This window comes from Egretta garzetta, unplaced genomic scaffold, assembly GCF_000687185.1.
Source record: "Egretta garzetta isolate BGI_Z169 unplaced genomic scaffold, ASM68718v1 scaffold287, whole genome shotgun sequence".
Taxonomy (NCBI): domain Eukaryota; kingdom Metazoa; phylum Chordata; class Aves; order Pelecaniformes; family Ardeidae; genus Egretta; species Egretta garzetta.
Window position 1 is genome coordinate 12614775 of NW_009260435.1, and position 25506 is coordinate 12640280.

The following is a 25506-nucleotide window of genomic DNA, read 5'->3' on the forward strand; positions in this document are numbered from 1 at the left end:
GGTTTCTGCTTCACGTGGGAATAGGTGGCTTAGACTATTAGGCATTATTATAAAGGTGCAGGTTTTTAGTTACTTTGGTTTCCTCAGCGCTAAAGGAAAGTCTTTGAACTGGTCCTGAGAGAAGTGGGCCACTGGATGAGAGATATTAAGATTGTTCAGTAGCAACCATGAGGGTTTCTTTCACTCATCGAAGTATTTCCTCATTTTGGGGGGAAAAAGGAAGCCAATGTTGGCCGGTTTCTGTTCCAAGTGTGTTTGCAACGTCAGCCTTGCTACGTCATGCTTTGATTAGGAAGAGAGCTCCAAAATATGGCAAACCCTTCTCTTAGCTTGCTTAGGATCTTCAGGGGTGGAGATCTGTTTGATCAAATGATTCTTTTTTTTTTATTTTTTTTGACAGGACTGTCTCAAATGCTTCTTTCAGCAAGACACACTGACTTGGAACAACCAAATCCACTGTTCCTGGTGTGGAACTAAACAAGATGCTGCAGTAAAGGCCACCATAACCAAGGCACCGCAGATCATTATTTTTCACCTAAAGAGGTACAGTCTATATGGGGTAGGACATGGCGGTTTCCTGGGATTTGTGAGACATGAAGGACAGTCACTTGCATTTGCATAAAAGGAAAAAAATCACTGCAAATGGGCATTTTTAGTACTTTTGATACCTGGGAGCTAAATGGGCAGTTAACAGAAATACACTTGTCCAAGCTGCATTCCTGAAATCTCAGACAAGGTGTTCTGCCTTGCTCTGTACTCCAGCCCACCAAATTTCCCTCACTGCATTTGGGATCTCTTCTTCAAAGGGAAGAACAACTCCCTCGAGTGACCAACTGCAGACGAGTACAGTGGTTCATATGGTCAGACGTCCCTGCAAAGACGAGCTCCTGCGGCAAGTGGGAGGGCTTCTGACTTGGGCTCTAAGTGCAGGACTGAAACAGGGCGTTTTTGCTTGCCATCACTGCAGCCGAGACACTGTATTTTTTTTATCCCTTAACTAAATCAGGTCTAAGCAACCAGGTCTACCAATAGAGCAGTGCATCAGTGCCAGAGCTCCTGACTAGCAGATTTTTATTAGCCACACATGGCCAAATGCTAAATTTATTCTTAACAACTTCCCACCTATAAAGAAAGAAAATTACTCTGGGATGGTTTGGCTTCCCAGAACTATGTTGTGTAAACTTGTTATTTAATTTCCCATTCAGCATCTGCTTTCCTTGACATGCTCAGATGAACTTCTGGTCCCCAGCTGCAGCCCTTGGCCACATTACCGAAGTTTAAGAGTGTAGTGTTGTAGTGAGAGTTACAGCAGAAAGAGGGATGGAGCCTGGCATGAAAGAGCTGACAACAGTGGAGTCCAAAACATTTAGGACACAGTGACAGCGATGCAGATTCAATTTCTGCCATTTCTAACAGGCAGAAGGATCAGGAAGAAAGATCTTTGCTTTTCTTGCTGCACATCATGCATTTTCTGTTAGTTCACAGTAGTACTCAGATCTTTATTTCAAAATGCGGGGTAGTCATCATTATTTTTCCCTGGGGAAGTCAGTTAGGCAGCCATAACAATACAAGAAAGAAGCTGTGCTGTTTAAAATAGTTCAACATTTTATTTCAGGTTTGAATGGCAAGGCAAACACGAAAGGAAACTCTCAACTGACGTCTGCTATCCGCTCAGCCATCTGGATCTCTCTCCTTACAGTTCCCCACGTTTCTGCGTGGATGCAGCGTACAGCCTGTGTGCTGTGGTGGTGAGCTTTGCCTTTCCTGCTTTTACTTGTCCTGCCCTGCCTCTGGCAGCAGGAGACGCAGGTGACTTAGCTTGGACTTGATCAGAGCAACAGCGACTCTGGCCTAGGCACTTGAAAACTGCAGTTAAGAGCATGTGAGGTTCCTCTTTGCTTCACTAACAACGTACCAGTAACAAGGTTTTTATAGATGTTATTTATGTATTATATATTTCTTCATATATAAAAACCACAATTTGTTCTGTAACAGAAATTTATGTATTTATAACACATATATGAATCTGTTTTTCATACACTTTTTTTTTTTTTTAACCTGCCACGGACATAACCCTGTAACAGTATGTAACCAAAGAAGAGAGAAGTTACCACTTCTCTCTCCTCCTCCCCACCCCATCCCAATTTGAAGTGTGCACTCCTGGCACACAGTGCCTGGCTGGAGTATCCTCAGCCTTTTCAGCATAAACTCACAAGCTGATCCCATGTGGATCCTGGCTACGACTGAGGACTAAGTGGTCTCTTTTTCCATCACTCACTGTCAAGGCTAATAGCTGGGTTGCAAATTTAATATTGTAAAATAGAAAAGCATCATCTATTTGCTCTGTTTTAAAGCATTTACTTGAATTAATATTCTTCGCTGCAGGCTGAAGGGGGACAGAATCTTCTCTCCCTCTTTTCCAAGCACAAACAAAAAAATGATTGCCAATTCCTAGCTTTGCCTGTAAGGAGAAAGAGCGAGCCTTCTGTTTTAACAGACTGTGGTGTTTATTACAGAACCACTCCGGTTTTCTGGATGATGGCCACTACACGGCGTTCTGCAAGCACTCGGTCACCAACACCTGGTACTGCTGTGATGATGCACAGGTCACCGAAATCCCAAATTCCTCAGTGCAGACTGACACAGCTTATCTCCTGTTCTACACCTGTCACGGCCTTCTCTGCACCCCTTAAAAATCTGCTAGCCATGGAAAATGAACAGTGAGTAGGCCAGCAATTAGAATTCTTTGGCCGCATTAGCCAAGCCCTGTTTCATCAATAAACTAGAGCATTTGCATAGCTGAGTGGCTGTTGTGGTCCTTCAGGAAGCAATGTCTAGAGAGAGGAGTTACAGCTTCCCAGCCTGTGAAGGACCGTGCACCCGTGCCGTTTGTACAAGGTCTAACGGTTGTTTTCTGTGACCACCTCATTCATCCCTCAAAAGAACGCTGAGCAGACAGATGCACTTACCTGAAAATTCCTGTTTTTCTGATGGTTAAGTAAATTATGTTTGTTTAAGCTGCCTTTCAGAAACTGACAGTAGGATCCTAAGGTGAAAGCGTGTGACCAGATCCCTGAGGGTCTATGTTTCAGAAGAGAGCAGGGGATGAAGTGACCATTAATATAAGAAAAAGGTATTATACTGGTACTGCCACTTTTGTCCCTCTAGCACTGCAAAACCGGTGTGGCTTGCAAGCTTCTGGAAAACACTCGATCCTGGTCTTAATTCCATCAGCAAGACACACACATGCGGACAGATAAAAGCTCAGAATGTAGGGTTTAAGATTTTTGCATGCCAATCTAATCAGAGAGGGAAAACTAACCCAAATCCAGAGAGGGAAAGGCACAAGATGCAACTAAACTAGTTTCTAAACTAATCAGTTCTACACAGAGTAGTGTTTTTTCATCTGAAGAACCTTTAAACTGTGTGAATATGATACAGACCATCATTATGTAGAATCCTTACCATTACACAACTAGTCGAGAATGAAAACACCAAACCCAAACATACATTTAACAGGATATATTTTTAAATCATTTCTTCATTAAGGTTTTTAATGCATGTGTACATGAAAATTTATATTAAAAAATTTAAAAGGAAAATCTTGTTTGTTTAGAATAACTCTGAAGTGCACAAATATTGACAAAAGCTAACAGAAAAAAAATACAGCTCTGCTTTAAGTAGTGTTGCAATTGCGTAGAGCTGGCAAATAAATGCAATCCTCTGAGTTTTAGAGATTCTCACAAAAAGGACATTTTATTATATACATAGTTCCGATGTGCAAGTATGCAATCAATATGTACACTTACATTCCTAACTGTTTACATCATTCTAGAGTATTCACAGTAGAATCAAGCTTAAGGTTAGAAATGTGAAAAGGCCATAACAGTGAAAGAAAAAAAATAAAAACCAAGATATGCCTCGGGATTTTAAGACATTTTAAACTACTTGTTAATAGATTTCAGATGACTAAGCTAGAATTTAATTCTGGAGCAGACTAAAAATATAGTTGCTTTTTAAATAAATGGTAATGCAAGTATACTTTTTAAATGGTTTCACAGATGGCAGTATTACCACAAGCATTATTTATCAGCCTTCTGATTTTTAAGCACTAGTGCTGACCAGAAAGAGCTTACTTGCAGAAAAGCTGCTGCAACCATCACCGTATCTGTAAGTGACTATGGGTGTCATAGTTGTGCATATTTATATGCCTTCACATACCTACTTTGCTCTTATAAAAAGAAAACCAGTTTCCTTAACCCACACTACTTTATGTGGCCATATCCACTGCTCGCTGTTCATAGGAAGTGTAAAAGAGAATATACGCAGCTGAGGATTTCACAGATGATGCTGAGATCTCAGATACTTCATGGTCATCAAACTTAAACCAGCGCTGTTTTGAAGCATTTTTGCAGTAGGCTGTGTAGTGCCCTCCATCCAACCCGCCATAATGATTCTGTAAACAAAAGAAAAAGAAAGAATAAATGGCCTCGAAAGCTGCCATTCCTTCCCTGGTCAGGGAAACAAACAAGAACGTGAGGTTTTTACTAAAATACCAATCATTCTTTTTTAGAATACAACTTAGCCTGCAACGAGGTAGGCAGCCTGGAAACCTAGATGAATCGCCCAGGCTAACCCCAGTCTTGGCATAAAGACCAGCTGAACTTTGAAGTGTGACACGGTTACTTACCGATACCGAAAACAGATTGTATCTCTTCAAGTTATTCTTTGGACCAATAACATACTGTGAAAGGTCAAGAGTTTCCAATGGGAAATCTACAGAAGTTTGAAGCTTTTGCTTCCATCTTCCATCATAGGAAAATCTAGAGAATTAAAAAAGCATCATCAGAAGTCACAGGTTGTTCACAAGCTATTGAAGAATATTAAGCACGTTTGTCTTCCCTGTTTTTAACCAGGACATGAGCTCAACTAAGCAACTGACCCCCCAATTCTGTTAATGCTTGCCCATGCGTTTCCCAGCAGAAATGAAAAGAGATTACTTGTAGAGTGTGAAGTACAGCCTAATAAAAGGGGCATCAGATGACAATAAAATTCTTGCAACACTACAAGTGGAAATAGATCCTGAGCTTTCTCTAATTAAAAATGGTTAGCTATTGCATTGGAACAATCAATCTCCATCAAAGAGAGTTGCTGCATCCTAATTAATTTTCACCAATCAGTGTTTCTCTTACCGTTTCAAGTGTACAAGAAGAACAGGTGGTAATTTCCAAATTTCTATTTTTTTCAAAGAATCCCTCCGAGTTTTGCAATGGCTACAGTAAAATCTATTGTTATCAGTGAGCTTTTCCTCTTTGGAGAACAACCTAAGGCATTCCTAAAACAAAATACACAGATTGTGAAGGGCAGGCATTTATGAAAGTGTAGCAAAAATGTTTGTTTCCGATTTGGTTGTTAACCTGCATCAATTATCTGTGTGCTATGTTTCATGAAGACAAGGAAAAGTAAGTTAAATCCATATGTGAAAGTAAATTTTACCGTGATACTAATTAGCTGCAAGTCCTTCAAAATATACCTACAATATTTTGTTTGAAGACCCAAAATATTTATACTATGACCTACAAGAACAAATACTATACATGTCTCTTCTGCTACTGTGGCTTAAATATTTTAAAACTTTTAAGGAATGACCTATTTTTTTTAAACTTTAGAAGAATCAAAAAATAATGAAGACTCAGATCTGTTCATGTTTCACGTTGGTGTAAATTAAGCTGGAATTCTGACCAACCCCTTCAACAAGCGGCTGAGCAGAAGCAACATCATAATGAACTTGCAGAGAAATGTTTTTACTTCAAAAACTGTTTCTCTCTAGCGCCAGCGTACCTGCAGCGTACATTTACTAGTGGATGCAAGCGGTAATGACAAATACATGAAAGCCTCAAAGGTCCGGGACTTCTTGTGGCATGTAAGACACTGCACTGTAGATTTGAACTGGCCTTGAAAGAGTGCCACAATAATGGATTCATTGAGCTGTTTGTGTTTGTGCCAGGCTAGTTCTGCTGCTCTGAAGTCATCAAGATGATCATTGTTTTCCTCCTTGTATCTTTTCCTGTTGTCAGCCTGGATAAAAGAAGTTTAAATACCATGGGCATATATTAACATATAAAAAAATAGAAAGTCTCACCTATAGGCAAGCATACTATTGAATATTTGCATGAACATTTAAACATGTCAGTGTAGGTATCCATGTCTTAGCTAGCTAGGCTTCTTCCATTGCTCCCTTCAGTACCTTACACTGCTTCAAAATAAATTCCTACTTTAATTCTGAACACTAGCATTTCCTTCTATAGAAGGTTCCAGTAACATAATCCTCTTATGAAATAAGAGGGCCTTTTTAAAATGTATTTCACTTTATCATCTGACGGACAGATGTGTAATTTGTTACAAGTGTATTGCTTACTTTATTCAGGTCTTCATGCAAGCCATCCATTAGAAAGAGAAGCAATTCTTGGGAGTCCTGTTGGCTATATCCTGCAAATTGGTCATTAATCTTCCCAATTGTAATTTTGAAGTCTTTTGGACTGATGTATCTATACTGTCCTGTCCATAAAGCTTTCATTATTACACCAAACTCTTCAGCCACTTCACCTTTATGCCCCAGGAAATTTGACCTATACAATAAAACAAACAAACAAAAAAAATGTAGTGAGCCATTCAAATAACACTTTTTAAAAATATATCAGTGTTATTAATTCAAGATGCTATCCCAATTTCAAAGTAATTTCTTTAGACCAAGAAAAACTGGCTGTTAGACTGAGTTGAAACTTTTGTCTACTTGGGCACTATAATTTGGTTCTATATTCAAGACTGGGCTTGGGTTGTTCCATAGTCAGGACTTCTTCAAGGAAGGTACAGCTTGTTTTGTAAACTGCTATTTAAATATTCTGTTTGCTTTTAGGAGACTCTGGTACACATATTTATGACTGTGATAAGCACAACTTAATTATGACTGTCCAGTAAAACCTATTTTGTCACACACACAAATTTTGAAAGTGTCAAGACACTTAGAAGTTAGCATTTTTTTCCTACCTAAAAAAACAAACACCCCCCCAACCCAAGTGATTTTTTTTGACTTAACAATTGTAAAGGCAGCTTTTTTTTCCTTCAGTTATAAATTAAAGGATGAGAATAAGAGATTGTTACCTGTTAATATCATCTTGATACAAGTTTCTGTTAAAATAATCAGCCAGGTGAGGTGCATTGCACAGACACTGTAATATGGAATTCATATAGCAAGTGTTCCCTAGATTACGAAGTCCTGTAAGAGCTGGTCCCGATCCCCCAAACACAGGATTAAGATTCCGAATTTGTGATGCAGAGAGTCTTGAAATTTCTGCTTTAGTGTAACAGACTGGTCTGTAAGGAAGAAATTATTTTTTTTAGGACTCTCAGACTTGACAAGGCTGTGCAAATAAGCCAACAGAACTGCCCTCCCTCACAGGCAATGAAATGTCTTGGCACAAGACAGCACCAAATGCCATCATTTAAGGTACTCAAGAGCAGTTAATGCAACAGTGAGAAAGCCATATGCATTGGACTATAATGAGGCTGAGTTATAGGCTCCATCAGTTGTTGTTTTTTTTTCTAAATTCACAGATGATGAACTAGCTGTTGATTTAATCTAGTTTAAAAATGGAAAACTCTGCCTTTCACAAGCTGTCAGAAGACTGGCATTTAATATGTTAACACAAATACCACCACTTAAAAAGCAACTATTGTCCAATTACACTGACCTCTGAAATTCATGTTAATGCATAACAATTACATTAATTCTCAAAAGAGAACTGCCCTATACATTGAACTTTTAGCAATGAAATTTAAGTCTATCACTTGCATCCTTTCAAACCTACTTAGAAAATATTAATGAATTTCAGTTGGTTAAACACAAAGAAAGTCCTATAGGCTATCATACTGCATGAGTTGTGGTTTAACTTATCGAACATACTTATTGTCACGATTGACTGTAGGAGTTACAGGAATTCTTTTCTTCTCTTCCTCCTGAATGGCTTGGGTTATATCTGGGGAAGAGTAGGAGCGCTTCAGTTTGGAGTGTTCTCTTTCTCGTTCAACAGTCACCTGTGGCTTGGGTTTATGAGTTGGAGGGGTTGATGGAGGAGTGGATGAAGGAGCCATTTCTGGTGGATACATATGAACAGTATTTGTTGGCGAGTGATAGTAACGAAAGGTTCCAGTGATTGGATCCAGAAACTTGGGGAAGAAAAACAAATTGTTTCAAAACCAAGTAAAAACCCATCATTAACTTACTCATCTATTTTTAAACTACTGTAAGAACAGTGCATGAGTTTTTCTAAAATTAAGATGTTAACAGTTGTGATTGGCCTCAGTACTTAATGGATTAAATTTACTGGGAAAGCACCACTTTCACCAAAATGCATATTAAACAGCAACTACTTAATACCAGAAACAGCAGATGAGCTCTCATAGTTTCATTATGAACAATGTTAAAATTAAAAAAAGAACTATGTGGAAGTTGAAGCGAATGGGGGGAAATTGAATGATCTAACTTAGAAATAAGACACAATTGAAATGCATTACAAAACTGCACAAAGCAACTTGATTGTAACATCAGAATAGAAAGTTACCTTTGCCCAGCCTGCAGGCAGTCCTGGTATTATCCTTCCCATTTCTTCACTTCGCGCTCTCATTAATGGCTCCCGCTGAGACTAGTAAATAAACGGAAACATAGGGTATGTATAGTTACTTACGCAGAGCAGCAAGCTGCCTGTGACGTTCCCTATATAGTTACATGATTTAATGGAAAACAGTTCAATAAGAAATCCTTGCTATGGCTGAAAATACAGTTTATTGTAATGGTAATATAGTACTACGATTTTCTATCACTCAATCTAAACCAAACCCATTTGCTCCAGAAAAAAAGGATCATTCAGTCTCACAAAAGTCTGAATACTCAATTTCTTCCCTAAAGAAGCTACTTTATTAGGAATATGTGCTTCTGTTAAACACATATGGATGATCTTTTCTCCCTTTCAAAGTGGTATGATAAGGAGTATGTGTGAGATGATGAACAAGTGTGGAATGCTTGTTAATGCCATCAGAAACATATGAAGATTTCTAGTGAAAGCTTCAAATATTTTTTTCAGATGAATATGAGAAATGAAAAAAGCAAACAAACAGCTGTAAACATGGCATAGTCTTTTCTTAAGATGATGACTTTAAAAATTGAAATGAGGTGGAATTTAACATAATATAATAATCATGAAGCGTCTGTGCTTGATCGGTTTTGGCTACATACAACACATTGTATTTACTTTAAGTTTTTCAGTATCTTGTTCAGAATCCTCTCTAAGGGGTCCTGGCTTTTGAGCTCCACTGTCTGGTTGTCCTTTAACCCCAGTTTGCTGTAAAAGATTTTGAGAGAAGGCTTTCAGTTTTCATCTGGCATGTCAGTAAAGAATGCTGATAAAGCAAAATAGGGAAAAAGAGTTATATTTTCTTTTTTGGTTGTTAAATGCACGTGCCACAAAGAAGTAGTTAGAGCAGGTATCTACACATCATGCTTATTTTGCCTAGTCTATACTACAGGCAATTCAGGGGGCTAGCCTTTGTAGCTGAATGTTGTCTTACATAAACCAGTCTGTTATGTAGTTTCAAGAGCTCAGAAATAAAGTGCAGAAGTGCTGCCTACACTACGTCCCCCCCAAAAGCTGTGGGTTTTACAATTTGTTTTTAAATTAAAGACTTTTTCCCCTTTTACTTCGCACTGTGACAAAGCCTCTCCATGAAAAAGGCAAACTGTAAAGCCAACAGTATGAATTTATTTTATCATGGGCAGTCATTTTGGGATTATGTGAAGGTGCTCTGTCAGTCAAACAAAAGCTCCAGAATGACTTTGCTAAGGTTGCCCAGAAAGATTTATTTTGGCTTTTTTGTGCATCTGCATTACACAAGCATCAAAGTTTGGTCAAATAACAACTGCAGTTGCAAAGGGAGAGAAAAATATCCTAATGTGTGTTCTTGACATATGGCTATAAAGACATCTGTGCCATTAGTAACTCAGCTTCACAAATGGTTCCTGTTTCATGATCAGATGATTTTTACACTCTCAGAAATTTTTCATTTTTTTTCAAGTATCTGAGGAAAGAGGGAAGTGTGACCCCCCTGCAAAGAGTTGGAACTGGACTGTTCTCAGCAAAAATACTAATTATAGGGTATTGCTTTGCTTCCTATGCCAGTCAACAAAATCCTGTTATATCAGCATTTATGCAGCTGGGGGCACTGAAGAGTTTACTACGATAAGATGATTTTGTCCCTAGCATGTGTTACAACAGTGTAATATCCAGTACTGTGCCGGTACAAGAGACAAAACATCACTATGTCTCTATTTTTGAAACAGAGGACTGCAGCCTATGAGCCATCCCTCCTAGCTCCATGTCAGTGGGAAGTTTTATTATCCTATGGAGATTCCATGCTGTCCACCTACAAGCAAGAATCAAGGCTATCTTACCAAAAAAAAACCCAAAAAACCAAACCCTAACTATTTGTGTCTTGGTTTTAACTTTCTCCTCTACATTTATGTAAAAATGGCCTAAATAAAAATCCAATGATGTAGTTAAAATTTCTAGATTGATACTAGCGTATACACTCACAAATCATCCTGAATAATTACTCCACATTTGGTGCTGATTTTCACCAACCTTGCCTGGAACAGTCACAAAAGTCTGAGATGCATCACCCGGTGCCCGTCTCTGCATTTCTGGTGTTCGAGTTCCCTTTTCTCTTTCTTCCATAGATATTTTGTCAATCTCAATCCTTTTTGCACCAATGCTTTCTAGTTCATTTTTATTTTGCTTTTTTGCTTCTATTGCTTCTTTGCGTGCTCTGTCTTGTTCCTTTTCCTCCTGTTCTCTTTTTATTTGTTCATCCCTCTCCTTCTGTTCTCTGTCCTCTTTAGATTGCTGTAGCTTTTCTTTCTGTTCCTTTTCTTTCTGTTCCTCTTTTGCTTTTTGTTCTTGTTCTTCTTTTTCTCGCTTGAGTCTTTCTTTCTGTTCTTCTTGTTGCCTCTCACGCAGTTCTTTTTCCCGTCTATTTTTCTCTAACAGAGCAGCCGTTTCTGCATGTACGCGACTTTTTTCTTCTTCTGTTAGAATGCTCTTTGCATCACGCAATGGCTTTGTGGACCGGTCTGGAACTATTCGTCCATTCTCAACAGGCTGGCTGTCACTGACTGTACTTTCAGATTTTGGTCTGTTATCATCAGGGATTTTTAGTGAAGGCTTTTTAGTACGATCAACCTGTAACACAAAGCGTAGAACAACAATTCACTACAGCTATTACTGCTCTGTTAGCTAAGTTTTTTCTAAATGACATTTATAAGAGAATAAAGATGATACATAAAATTGACTTCTGCCAGAGAGACAGTGTACTTTCAGTTTCATTAAATCTTGTATTCAAATTGCTTGTTAGTAAAACTAAGTATTCACTTAACTTCCAGATGTGAGATAAGAATCAACAAGCCCTGCAGAACCATAAGGACAGCATTAAGCACTGATTACTACAACTCTTTTATTTTCAAGCTTTCCAAGGGGAACATTCTAGGGCAATCAGGCAGCCTAATCTGGGCTTGGCTCTCTCAATCACATGACAGAGCACGTGATGAAGGCAGATCTGCTTGATGGGAAGAGGTATTTAAGAATGGTTTATGCTCAGACCTAGGAGAGCCAATTGGTTTTGATGCCGAAGTTCTGAAGAAATAAAAGCTAGTCTAGTTGAGGGAAGAACAGAAATAAGGCCTTTTTTTACAGCTTAGGGACCTTTGGCTGAAATCTGTATTAAAGGCAGTATCTAGAAGGGTGGAAGTGAAAATTTTGACTTCAGCCTTGTCTCCTAAGGAAAATGGTATTTTAGTGCCAGGACAAAGGTGTCTTTAGGAAGTTTTATCCCCATGAAGGGAAGAAACAAATCCCTCTACTCTCATTACTGGGTCAAGAGTGATGCGCCACCAAAATGTGTTATTAATTGAAGGAAGATACAGTTGCTGGAAAGCAGACCTTTGGAATAGCCAAGGTAAGCCATGGCCTAACTGCCCTCCCTATATTTCATCATATGTGCATTTTGAGTAGAAAAGTTTGCTTATAGACTTTCTGAATTAATGATCAATTGCTGACCTTCAGTTTCTCAGATACTCATATTAAAATATTAATTAAAAGCTCTGCAATTGTATTAAGTACATTCAGTTCCACAAAGTTCTGTAGATTAGTTATGATGGCTTCACAGACCACCAATAGTCTCTGTACCAATATACTTGAGTACAAGCCTTAAACAAATACTGAGTAAATTTCTTTGTGGATTTAGGCTTCTGCATGTGGTGAGTGTCCAGTAGATTAACCATACACTAGTTCTGAAAAAAGAAGAAAAAAAGAAACACAGCTTACCTCAGGAATACTTCTTGTTATCGATACTGGATTAACTATAAATGAACTGTCAGATTTTGGAACAGCAGTGTCCTGTGTGTTTGGTCTGTTAAGTGATTTTAGTCTCTCTTCCAAATTATCTCCTGTGTCTTCATTTTCAATCACTTCTGTTGGAGATGGCTTTATAGCAACAACAGGTGGAACAGGAGCTGGCTCTTCCAGAGACGGATATGTAAAATTCACTTCAGGAGGGGGGAGAGGAAAGAAGCATGAAAGAGCTCTTAAAAACAGAAAAGCAAAATAACCCCCACGTTCCACCAAACCCTAAAATTTAGGTATGAGATCTAGTCCAGAACAAGGCTATCCCAAAAATATTTGAATGAATTAAAGATACATCTGGTAATTATAAACACCTGGGGGGACAGTCATCCTTTATACTTACAAGAAACAGTCACTGCTTCACTCCTGCTATGCTGGGGTGGAGTTACTTTAGCATTTGTTGTGTACTGGGGAAAACAAAGGAGCCAGTTTTCATAACCTCCTTCTAGAACTAAAGGTTCATTCTGCAGTATAGTTTTGCTTTCCCACTGGAAGGAAAGAAGTTTGAAATTAAATTATTTAAAAATAGAAAAGAAACTCTTGCATCTTAAGAGCGTTGTTGAAATTTCTCTGCCTAGTCATTACATTAAGAGACAGGTTATTTCTGAGATTTTTAAGTAAGAATTAAAACATGCTGCAAAAACCCTTTGGGGAACAGGGATCCTCTTTGTGTTTGGAGAATGGCCAAGACAGTGAGGTTCCTGGCTATACCTGCAACAGGGTCTGAATATTTCCCGTACAGAAAGAACCACTTATTATTACTTCAGGTAATGACCCTCCACACAGAAAAATGTGTATTATCAGATAAGAAACAGAAGCAAATATTATAAGTTTACTGAGTGATTAGGGGCATTGGCTTCAGAAAGCATGTTAACTTTCTGAAACACCTTTGAGAGTTCAGGCCTCCTTCTGAGGTCCTCAGTATTAGAACATGAACATGGCACAGGGGTTTGGAGAATATTCTGTAAAGCAATAAACAGGGAGAACCGCCTGAACCATCTCTGAACTCCAGTCTTGAATGCTTGGGTAACAGAAAGATGTGCAGTCTTTCACACGAGCCACCTATATAAATAAAGGGTAGGGACAACACAGCTGTAGCCAGAGTTCTGACTTGAAAATGTTGAGAATCTGCTTAATACTGAGTCTATAAGCTCCTTGCACTGATGAAGCTCAAATTTAAATTCGTGTTTCTCCAGTAGTTATTTTCAATAATGCACAGAAGTTAACCATGCTCAAAATATTTCTGGGATCTCCTTCAAGAAAACTCCTGCATTCTAGAAAGTGTCTGGCTGATAGGACTGCAAAGAAGCTAGCCTTCTTCTGGCCTGCCTATGCAGGTGGCCAGCCAGTTCCCATGAATAAGGAATTACAGTTGCTAATATAGGAAAGAAGGTGACAATTTTTGTGGCAAACGGTACTAAGTACTTTCCCAAATAATTCTGTCAGACCAGAACTCTAAGTTGATGAGCTAGTTGTTGAGGAGGGGAGTTGAATGATTCTGCTGTTCACCTATTTAATAAATTATACTGTCCTCTACTAGAGCACAAGCATAGGAACGTGAAACTTCAGACTGCACTTCTGCTATCAAAATAAGCAGTCTCTGAAAACTGACACAAGATGTTTGCCTAAAGTGTCATTAAGTCTTCCATTTACTTTGTAATTACGGGCACTTTAAGACCTTCTTATTTATTGAGATAAATTAATATAAAACTTGCCAACCTTAAAAAGTGCATCTTTCAGGCTCTGAAGAGTTGTTCCTAGCTTTAAGTCTTCAGCAGAACTAGACCAGTCTAGCAGTATAACATAATCAAAGTGTCCTCTCCTCTTCCATGGGTCTCTAGAATCCTCTGGGAGCCTAGCTTCAATCCAGTTTGCAGTAACTCTGAAACATATTAACATGCATTTAAAGACAAATTTACAAGTAACGTTTTGTCCAACAATATATAATTCATATTATGTTTATGTGCTTGGATAAAATAAATATGCTCTGGCTTGAAGCCAGTACATGCAAGAACAGAGCTGTCTAGACTCTGAAACCAAGTATACAAGCTTTAAAAGCATATAATCTTTTCCAGTCAAATTATAAATTCATAAAATTAAATATTTCATTATCATTTAATGTTATTTCATACCCAGGATTGATAGCTTCTTCTGGGACACTGATAGATCTTGGAATACAGGATTCCTGATAATCCTTCGATCTTCGAGCATCCATTATAATCAATTCAATACTTTTGTCCGACATCATTGCAAACAGTTTCTCAGCGGTGACTCCTCCTTGAAATACAGAAGCTGTTAGATGCAAAAAGCTACATTATAAATAGAGATAGGTATGATCACGTCTGATTCGTGCTATTAAGACTGCAAACAGATGAAACAGAACAGAAAAGTCCCACAAAGTAATGGAGGTGAGACACTATAATAAACGTATTGGCCCTTTTGCTCCTACTCATGTAGTGATTAGCACCTGAGCTGCAGAATTAGACAATACTGAACACTTCAGTAATAATTAGTTTTAACTTTTTGTGGTCTCATTTAAATCAAGCTATATAGGCAAGCATTTGTAAATTACATACTGCAGATGTTCCTCTTCAGTTAATAACACTAGAGAACATTTTCACATATTTATTACAGGTACAAAAACCAGAAGATTGGGAGGGGAAAGGAAAAATTTCTTACTTAACTGAGGAAACTGACACATTTCAGCCTTGCCTAGATTTTTCTCATCAGTTGAAGAGATATTTTTCTTTCTATTTTGATAGCTCTAGGGCTAGTTCAGCTTTAGTTATTAAACTGTTGAAAACCTAAGTACGGCTCTCTAAGTTCAAGAGAAGTAATGAAGGCTGCAATACAGAACTTTAAATGCAGGATACTAGAATTTCATCAAAATACTCTGACTGTGAAAAAACTCCTTAAAAGAACTGTAACTGCTTAAGTGATAGGTGCATAGGTATACGGAGACCTTTTTCACATCTGTGTGAATATTGCATCTCTTACCACTCAGGCTGTCAGACTGATCCTTTCTTTCCAGTGAATGCTTCCTCTCACCATTAATCTGTGTTGTAAGGGGGGAAAAAAAAGTTAGTTTAATATCTAATACTTGGAACAAAGGTGGCCAACAGACACTGACTCTCATAAGAGCTTGAAGGAAATCGGTCAGGCTGTAAGCTACAAGAATAAATCTAGAAAAAGGAAGCTTTTTCTAAATATGTGTTGATGGATGTACTAAAAAGATACCAAGGTTGCTGCCATACCTAGACAGAAACCAATTAAAAAGGCAATACAAACTAGGGCAGCTAGCGACACAAAATTCGTAAAGCATTTGTGAAGAAATTAGTTTCTTTCCACACTATTGCTGAAAAGTCAGCTCTCTCCTAAAGAAGAGACATGTTATCCATAAAATCAGCTTATTAGCATTACCTTGGGTTTCTTACACTAGCTAGTTATGTTATAAAACAGAATTTGACTTTACAAAAAACCTAGCCTATCTTATCCAAGACTTGGATGTTGGTAGGACTCAACATCTTCCAAAGAAATGTCAAAGAAGGGTTATGGGGAATGTAAACTCATGTTAAAAAACATGATTCTGAACTCAAAATAGCTACTAGTAGAGATGAAATATTAGACTAAAACTATACATTTAGGCTGAATTAGAGAGTTTGTAAACATCTTCAATTACCCTTTGGCTTTTTGCTTTGGAATCCACAGCACTTTCTGAGGAGTTTTTGGCTGAACTCTTTCCATCATCTTTTGGTTCTTGCTTTTTCTGCAGCTCTTGTCTGTCCCTCTCTTCAAGTTTTTTCCGAACTTCAGCTTCCTCATATCTATTACAAAAAAAAAAAAAAAAAAAAAGGCTTTTTTCTAATATTGCATTATTGACTAGCCTTGGATAATTAACATCAGAATAATCAAGTCTTCAGGGGGAAGAAGTATTTAAAGTATAAAAAAAAGTTAAAGTATTGTTAATCTTTGTATTTCCAACAAACCCCTCTTTTTTCCATGACTGCATAATACTATTTTTTCCACTCTTGGGTTAGTTTTCTTACTCTTAAATCCTATTTTGGGTCCTATTTCATAGCCACTGCTCTTAAGGCTAACTAAAATTTTTTTTTTCTCTAAACCTGGGGTCATGTCACTAAATGTAACAGGTTTTTCATTTCATAGAGGAAAGAGTAAGTATTGGTGACTTACACGTGAACTTCAATATATTGTAACAGTCATCCCAGGTATTTTATTTTGTTTTGCAACAGAGCTAACAAGAACAGTTAGGAGTAAGTTAGCTCAGTCACCTAAATTTCCTTTTTCTAAGAAGTCAGATCGGAACTATCTATATGGTAGCTGTCACCTTCAGCATGTAAGCTGACTTTGCAACACTGTTGTGTCCTCACCTATGTCCCCGCTGTTTGTTTCAAACACTGGGGCTACAGCGAAGTCAACGCAAAAATCACATACACTCAAGAGCTTTGGTGGACTGAGGTCTTGCATACAGCAAGCCTTAGACTTTAAAATTAACCTCCCAGCCTTTTGCCATTGCAAAGACAATCACAATATTGTAAACTGGTGGCCTCCAAACTACAGCTTTTAGATCACCAACTGTAGGTTTGTATAGTTACATCACTGTTAAATAGCATTCCATTATATTTAACATAACTGAGAAGCTTAAGGGTTACTAGTGATCCATAAAAAAAAAGGAATCCTTTGGACTAACAATTTTGGTGACTGAGCCAAGCAGTGAAACATGAACACTGAATGGTATTAGAAATTGCTCATTTTAATCAGATGTTGCCTAATCAGGATTAAAATGACAACAACAGTACAGCTGTATTTCATATCAGGAGTACTATGTTAATAAACCAGATCATTAAATCAAATTCTGCCTCAAAGTCTACTCTGCTAATTGGCCACTAATGGGAAGGAGACTGCAAGCCTGCAATTTTATTTTTTAAACAGGCTTCTTGATTTGGCAAAGGCATCGAAGTTAGAACAGTGCATTTTGTTCTCATTTGGAGTTAACAGCACTGAAGCATACTTCAGATTTTAATTTCATTCAGTCAATATGCAGTATTTACCCATCAAATTTCCCATTTATGCCTCTGAAGCACATAGTAGGTCATTCATGTAGGTATTCCTGCTCCTATACAAATGATGTTTCAGCAGCTCCACTTTTAGTTAACAATTAACATTTAAACTATTTGCTGGCCTACTGCCTGGAGAAGAAATTATACAAATAATTTCCTTGAAACCACTTCTGTAGTTACACAGGAGTCATGTTTCATTTGTATTCACTTTAAATACATATAAATTTTGCCCAGAGTAGTTAAAAGTTACTAATTGTGTCAACTTTCAAAACTCTATCCTTTTCACAAAAAGCCACAAGTTACTAAGCAATAGGTCTCTAACTAATTTGGGGGTTTTGTAAGTTTATCAGTGTTTACTCTTACAGTGAATTTGTAGCTCTGTTGAACTGTAAGACTTAAATAAAAATAAGGAAACTTAAAGACTGTTTCATGCATAGTAACATGAGACATCTTTGGAAGGTCTCTTTTTGGACACATGTAACTACACTCTTTATTTCCTTGTTCACCTAAACGAACTACGGATTAAGCACCTTGAAGGGTACTTTCACAATAATACTAGGGGGGGGAAGAGGGTGTGAGAAGGGAAATGTGCCTTAAAAGTTAAAAGGGTGAGAAAGGGACAAGAAAGATAGTCCCTAAGCATGCGAGAAGCAGATAAGGCCAGAAGCATGACATACTGCACTAAGCATCACCTAAAGATAAGATTCTACCTTATAGCTTCTTACAGACACAATTTCCTGGCTTACAGCACAAAGACATGTAACTTGACAGTTGTAAATGAGCTACCCAAAAGCCCATTAGCATCAGCTCAGTTACACACTGGCAAAACTGTGCATCTCCATATACATGTCTGCGCACGGCAGAGGTATAGAAAAGGTGTGGCAGCCAGCTAAAGAATCAAAATGTGTTTTGTCAGTGTAAACTAAATCCACGTTAGGAGGACTTGAACATATGTAAATATCAAGAACATTAATTAGTATATTTGGTTTCAGATGACTGTATGATGAAAAGGGTAAGGAGGAAATGGCTCTTGATCATCTCTAGTGCATATGTAGTTTATATCTTGTGGTTTCTTTTTATTAGTCATTAAATAAAAACAGGAGACAATGTCAACAAATCGTAGTTACCAGGAGTTAAGAGACAATATATACAGTGGCAAGCTACTGGAGTATGTGATGACAAAAGTGATCTCTAATAATGGGCTTTTGTGGATAAACAATTAAAGCTCTCTCATTTGGGGTATCTAAGGTCTACTCAAGCCAATCCCTTACTACTAAATAGCATGAAAACCTGCAATTGCACACGTACAGGCTTTTGTACAGGCTTTAGGTATCTTATTTATTAACTGTATTCACATACCTGAGTTTAAGGCTGTCTGAGAGTCTTTCAGCTTCTTCAATAGCTTTTTTTAAATTTGTAGGTCCAAGAATTGAATGAAAATAATCCTAAAATTACAAGCATCACCCCACATATTAATTGTACAGCTTAATAATGCCTCCTTCCATGCATATCAAGAGCTGCTAACATACAAAGAATTGGTATTATAATGAAATTCATGCCAACAAAAGGAACTGTTTTGAATCAAAATATTTTCCTCTCAAACATGAGTTTGTAAGTAAAATTGTTCTATATCACTAATAACTAAAGGCTAGGCAAGGCAACTGCACTAAAGATTACAGGAATACCTTTCCCTGAAAAAAAAACCATTCACAGATCTGATGATTTATATACCCAAGGTATTAAAAGCAAACTGTAAAAGCAATTAACAATAGACTTGTCAAAAATAGTAAGGAAAAAATATCATCCTGAGACAGTTTACTTAATACTAGTGTAATCCTTCGAATGTGCATTAGTGTAGTTATCTGTACATCTAATACTTCTACCAATGCAGAAAAGATCAGTCAAAAAGCTTTTATACCTGTTGCTGCTTAAAATCAGGTCTCTTTTTAATAAAGTTATAAACAGTCACATATTTCATGTATAGGATGTAGGCTTTTTCTTCATCTCGGTCCAATCTGCTTTCCTCCGCTGCCTTGAAAATCTTAAGGGCACTCTGCACATAACTGAAATCAAAGGAGTAAAGCATGTGATTGTTGACTTGTCCCCAAACACCTTTTAAATACAAGATGACATTTTAAGTTTTCACAGCCTCTGCCCATATATTAAGTGTTTGATTTTACCATCTTAATATAAGGCTTTCATTAAACACAAACCACAATCATGCTCCTCCAAATAATGTTTCTCTTTGCTAGTTTGTTTACTAGCCTTATTTAAAGCCTTTCATAATTAAATAGCATACTGAGATATGGAAAAAAAAGTACTTTTCCCTTCTAAAAATAACATTTTTTGAGGCAAAACTAATTCATAGTAAGACAAAATGAAATTGTCTAAAAATGCTAGAGGCAAAATATTTTACATATTTGCTGATTTTTTTATAATTTTTAAGAATCTGCATTTACGTAGCCTTTTCTCAAAGTACAAAATTTTCATGGGTGTCATGCTCTGTCCAAGTCGTGTTTTGGCAGTATGTGAAGTTACCTTCTGTAGGCAGTAAGCCTATCTGATGTGATAGCTGAGACATCCATATATAAGACTATCAAAGATTTTACACCTAACAGAAATAATTGAGGAAATTCAGACCCACAACATAGCTGTTCTGGAACCTGCTCAGCAGAATAGCACTAATACTTCTAATATTAATCCAAAATGAATTAAAATATAGATACCTCTTTGTACTCGTCTTTTCAGGTTTTATTTCTGTCTTCTTGTTGAGATCTTTCAATGAAGTACAGAGATATAGCTCCTTAGGTACAGATGCCACAGCAGGCATGTTAATGTTGTTACTTATGTCCCTTCTAGGATGGTACAGCTTCTTACAAGTCTCTATCAATATTTTTCTAGGGGAGGGAAAAGAGAGCCCAATTATATTCCAATGACTTTTAATACAGTTACAGTTACCTGCATGGGGTTATTATCTATCTATCCATCTAATTTTATGTGAATTAGCACTAATAAAAAACAATCTGGAAGGTATGTAGTTAAAGATTAAACTATAATGAAAAAATTCTAAATTTAATTTCATTGTTGCTAATGAATTGGAGCTCTAGTACCTGATTTGGTCCACTACAATCTGGCAAAATGTTGTTAGAATACTACAGCATCAGTACTTACCAATACACCTATGTTTTTGGTATTAGTCTATATTACTACTATTAAAACAGAATTACTTAGCTACATATACTTAAAGCAAAAAGAAAAAAAAAAATCTGTCACTTATTCTGGGAAATTATTTGTAATACAAGCATAAAAGGAAAACGTATTTCCAGATGTCAAAGAAAATTTCTTTGCCAGAAGTTAGAAGAATATAGTAGCTGCTTAAACTGCAACTAATTAATTATCCATAAGGGTCCTCTTGTATCAGTTCTATGTATTACTGATGCAAACAGAGTGGCTGAATTAATCCTCTCAAAGTGATAAAATTATTTGAAACCGCTCTAGGTAACTTATCAAGAATGTTAGCAATACATTGCTAACAGAAGAATAAGAAAATAGTAAGAAAAGAGATGCTGACTTAAGAATGTTCAAAATCATCATATCCAGCAAACTTATTCAACTATAACACCAGTAAGTATATAATGAAAAATTAGCCTATTTTTCTCTGCTCTGAAATTAGTAATTGATAATTATTTTAACACTGTCTTAGCACAAAGCTCTGCAAATACACACTATACCCATGGAAATGGGACTTCAATATCTTGGTAAGAGAGAAGCTGAGAAAAGGAAGGTTGCTACTGTCCACGTTGATTTGAAACTTCTTGGATGTACTGCAGGTCTTAAAACTCCTAGGTATCATTGTCTTTCTGCTTTCATCTGGAAGTGCTCTCCAGGTAGCCATGAAACAGTTAAGCAGAGAGTTTGGCCAGAAGGGACTATTACATCATCTCATCTAACATTCTGCATAGAGCAGTCCATTAAGTCTCATACATACAGTCTAACTAAAAATCTTTGAATCTAATACAAGGTAAGCTATTTTAGCCCTTGAGGGTGGCAGGGAAGGAACTCGGCTCCCTCTCAAGCAGTGAGACATTAAGGTGTTAGCAATGCCAAAGAAATTAAGGGGAACTAATTAGAAAAAAGATGCTCAAATGATTCCAACAAATAAATTGTTTCCTAGTAGGGCATTTCCCTTCCACCCTCAAGGTGATGATCAATATGACAAGTGTGACCAAAAAACCATCAGCCAGTGACCTCAGAGTGAAGTTCCACGGAACCGAATTGATCTGTAGCTGCCTGTCACCAAATGAGGTGGTCCTGATTTCTCCCCCTCTTCCACATGCTGATGAGGTACTTGTCCAACCTCTTATGAGCCAATTCAGCTTGCTGAAGAGGCAGAATGGCTACTACACATCTTGTACAAGGAGAGCAGTCGGCATGTGCAGCCAAAAATGAGAAGCCAAGATAGGAACATGATCACTTCCCATGGCACGCTCCTGTTATTCTTTTGAAGTATCACTGTATATATAGTATCACTAGGTTGACTGTTCTAGGTCTAGGAACTTAAGTGTCTTTATTTGATAACCAGTTAACCCAAACCTTTGATAAGTTCATGTTGGAAATAAATGCAAAAAATAAGGTAAGATATGTCTAATGATGATTCTTTGGTTTAAGGTCTGGCATGCCAAGGTCAGACTAAACAATATCCAACTAGGTAACTTACTGCTTAAACACAGATGCTGTACTTGCTAATTTTCCAACTACATAGCAACTTTTCAAAGTTGATAAACTTGTCAAAAATCCTTCCTTAGGAGACTGATTTTGAGATAATTCTAGGAAGTAAATAAAGTCCTCTAATACCAATTTTAACATAAAATTAATAATATATCCCATACCCCACTCATTTTAAAACATTGTCTTCTATATGTAAGGTGTCTTATGTTCAACTGTAATTTTCAGGGAGACTGAGGTGCTGAAAACAAGGCAGAAAATTCACCAGAAGAATTGCATTCAGTAGAAACAAAACAAACCACAGACATGCCCCCTGGCCCAAAGTAACGGACCTTTCCAATATAAAAGCTTTTTTGCCTAAAAAACCCCACATACTTTCTACAACCTCATAGAATTACAAAGAAAGGCTTCACTCTTTCTAAGACTTCAGCATTGCCTGTCTAATCCTACCTTCAGAGCATGTCTTTACCTGGCTTTTTTTTTTTTCCCCTTGGAGCTGTAAATAGACTTTTTCTTTGAAGCTAAGTCCTTTCCAAATATATCTTCAAGTTTGCTCTGTTATGTAACCAGTATTTTCTTAATCTTAAGTAGCAGCATTTGGTTGTGTTCTGACAGAATACTGTAACTAAATATGCCATCCAAAAAAGATATTAATATAATATTACTGTGTCTGTATGAGGAAAAAAACCAAGATTATGTGGAAGATGAGCCATTTAATGGAAGGCAAAAGATGCTAGTAAATTCTCAAGTGTTCCTGAAACACCTCGATACAGGCAGTCTTCTGGGACCACATATATACAAATGTAGACCTAGTAGAGAAAAGCCAAATCTGAGTTTTGGCCCAGAACAAAAATTGGCTTTCCATGTGTTTCTGCTACAGTTAGTAAGTTATAGCTGCAGGTTTTTAAATTGTCAGACAAATTCAATACTGAACTTACTTTTATTTTCTGAAGAAATTTCTATACCTTTTTTCAGAACATAAGCTACTACCCACAGTATCTGATGAAGTATTACTCTTTGACCTCCCACAGCACCCTAATTCATACAATATGCTGCCATAAAATGAGTAAGGATGGATTAGGAATAACATTTTCTTTAAAAAAAAAATAATCAAATTCTCAACAGCTTATTTAACAGAATTACATACCGCATATATTATAAGTTAATATGATATTTCACTTGGAGTTTCTAATTAATTCTTCTATACAGAATTTTAACTATGGAACTATAATGAGAATTTCCAGGTTTATGCAGCAAAAGTCGCCTAACTATAACTTACAGGCTGACCACTCATTGCCAGTTGACTGCTCAGTCTTGGCTCAGAAGAATCCTTAAAACTCCTGAAGCTTCTACTAACTTTTAAGATGGGCTTATAACTTGATTTTTTTTCCCTTATACTCAAATGAATGAGGGTTTTTTTCCCTTCTCTGGGGCTTCGGGGTAGACACTGATTTCAGAATCCAAATCAGCTCCCTCATATATAAATATAACCAGCTGATTTTGAACCTAAATTTTTGCAGATACCCAATTCCTAACTGACCTGGTCTCTATGGTTCCTCCAGCAAAATAAGTTGCACAAATAAAGACGTCCAGGACTAGGTAACATACAGTAGTGAAATGCATGGAGATAGGTGAGCTGCTACAAGTTCTGCCTGAGGTCTGTATTTGTTTCCTCTAGAGGAGCTGCAGTGAACTGTACTTTCTTATTCGAATCGCATCCATTTTATCAGGATAAACTCTTGCTTCTCCAGGTTGTATTGACTAGATTACACTCACTTTTGCCAAGCATTCCATTTCCCTCCGCAATTATAATCACTATACCAATACAAAGCAATACCGAGGCATCAGTGAACCCTTCCAATTATGTATGTGGATCTTTCATACATCTCTAAGGAAGAGAGATATCTTCTTTCCCAGCAAGAAAAGAGAACTGGATCACAAAACCATAAATACAAGGGATTGAAAAAGCCGTAATAGCTAAATCTGCTACTAGTCATCCCCATGAGGGAGAAGAAACAACCTATTTCAGGTTTGTCGATGTTTTTCTTAAGAATGAAGATCAAAGTTGAAAGTGTGGATCTGTTCTGCCCCCAGCTCAAGTATTATCTTGGGCTCCTCTTCATACTTACAAGAGCTGAAAACGAGGCCAATATCCCAAAAATAAGGGAAGTCATGCTTGGATGTTTATGGGCATTTAAAATACTTAGAATGGATAGTTTTACACTGACAAGGAAACATACCTGTTGGTAACAGGTTTTTCAACAGCTAATTATCATGCCTGTTTCACTAAGGATATGAGTAAGCTTTAAGTGGAATGACCATAGCAAGAACAACGCACAGAAGCAGTTATACTGCAAGCAGCATACGCTAACACAGTCTGAAATAAATTGACACGCTAAGTACTGTGCATCACCAATTTAGGTATGTAATGAAGTATTATTCACCTACTTATTTTTGTTGCTAAGACTTGAGCAAATGAAAAATGGGTTTCTCGCAAGCATTAAGTTGCTCAGTTCTCTTGCAATTAAGTTTTACTGTCTGTACTCTGTACACAAGAGTTGGTTTTGTTAAGATTATCGGTCTAGAGATACAGTATTTTAACATGATTGAACTATATAATCAATGAGTGTATTTATCTCTGTGAGCCCTCTAGCTTTCTTTCAGGCTCTGGTACTCTTAATATTACAGGCCTTGGTCCTGTAACTTAATGAGCATAAGCTGATTATAACCATCGGGTCTTATAGCAAGGCCATTATGCTCGCACAGGGTACCCAAACTTGCATCATTTTGCTTGGTACCACCAGGCACCAGGTCAGTAACACTTGGCGGGTCTGTCTTCCGCCATGTACCACGCTGAAGCTACCTGCACCACCAAACTTGGGCACCGCTCTTTTCGCACAGTGAGAAAATCCTTACTGACAGCTCACTCATCCAACAGATTAACTGATACTTATGGGGAGGGAAGATGATACAAAGGTAAGTTGCTAAAAAAAAAAAAAACAAGTTGGATTTTATACTGGAAGGCTGGAAGTTATTCAGTCTAAGTAAGAACACAACTAGCTTCACTTCTTATTTAGATAAATGAAAATCTGCAAAGCCTACGCAAACGGTACAGGTGAGAAGAAGCCGGGGAGGTGACAAAGAAGCTGAAAACTCCTCCAAGTTTTTAACTGGGAGATTAAAAACCCTGCGGC

At 37.3% G+C, this 25506-nt stretch overlaps 2 protein-coding genes across 5 annotated transcripts in view; one reads left to right on the plus strand and one right to left on the minus strand.

The window, feature by feature from the left end:
- The window catches only part of USP50 (ubiquitin specific peptidase 50), a 5198-nt gene extending 1607 nt beyond the window's left edge, over nt 1-3591 (plus strand). The window contains exons 3-6 of the mRNA XM_009643864.2: nt 1; nt 401-543; nt 1616-1748; nt 2517-3591. The exon at nt 1 is cut by the window's left edge and continues 209 nt beyond it. Of these exons, the coding sequence (XP_009642159.2) occupies nt 1; nt 401-543; nt 1616-1748; nt 2517-2693 (454 nt within the window). The 3' untranslated portion in view covers nt 2694-3591. The remainder of the gene's footprint in view (nt 2-400; nt 544-1615; nt 1749-2516) is intronic.
- Nucleotides 3592-4013: 422 nt separating this feature from the next.
- The window catches only part of USP8 (ubiquitin specific peptidase 8), a 24482-nt gene continuing 2989 nt past the window's right edge, over nt 4014-25506 (minus strand). The window contains exons 2-21 of one of the 4 annotated variants that reach the window (XM_009644031.2): nt 22477-22553; nt 20314-20484; nt 19506-19650; nt 18947-19032; nt 16189-16333; nt 15507-15564; nt 14642-14786; nt 14229-14391; nt 12853-12997; nt 12432-12652; nt 10695-11291; nt 9309-9398; nt 8622-8702; nt 7964-8226; nt 7162-7374; nt 6419-6629; nt 5842-6078; nt 5193-5335; nt 4691-4823; nt 4014-4456 (exon numbers count right to left, since the gene is read on the minus strand). In XM_009644031.2, coding sequence (XP_009642326.1) covers nt 4271-4456; nt 4691-4823; nt 5193-5335; nt 5842-6078; nt 6419-6629; nt 7162-7374; nt 7964-8226; nt 8622-8702; nt 9309-9398; nt 10695-11291; nt 12432-12652; nt 12853-12997; nt 14229-14391; nt 14642-14786; nt 15507-15564; nt 16189-16333; nt 18947-19032; nt 19506-19650; nt 20314-20417 — 3366 coding nt within the window. In that variant the 5' untranslated portion in view covers nt 20418-20484; nt 22477-22553 and the 3' untranslated portion in view covers nt 4014-4270. Of the gene's footprint in view, nt 4457-4690; nt 4824-5192; nt 5336-5841; nt 6079-6418; nt 6630-7161; nt 7375-7963; nt 8227-8621; nt 8703-9308; nt 9399-10694; nt 11292-12431; nt 12653-12852; nt 12998-14228; nt 14392-14641; nt 14802-15506; nt 15565-16188; nt 16334-18946; nt 19033-19505; nt 19651-20313; nt 20485-22476; nt 22554-25506 lie in introns of all 4 variants that reach the window. The other 3 variants (XM_035899330.1, XM_009644030.2, XM_035899331.1) reach the window with 3 other exon arrangements.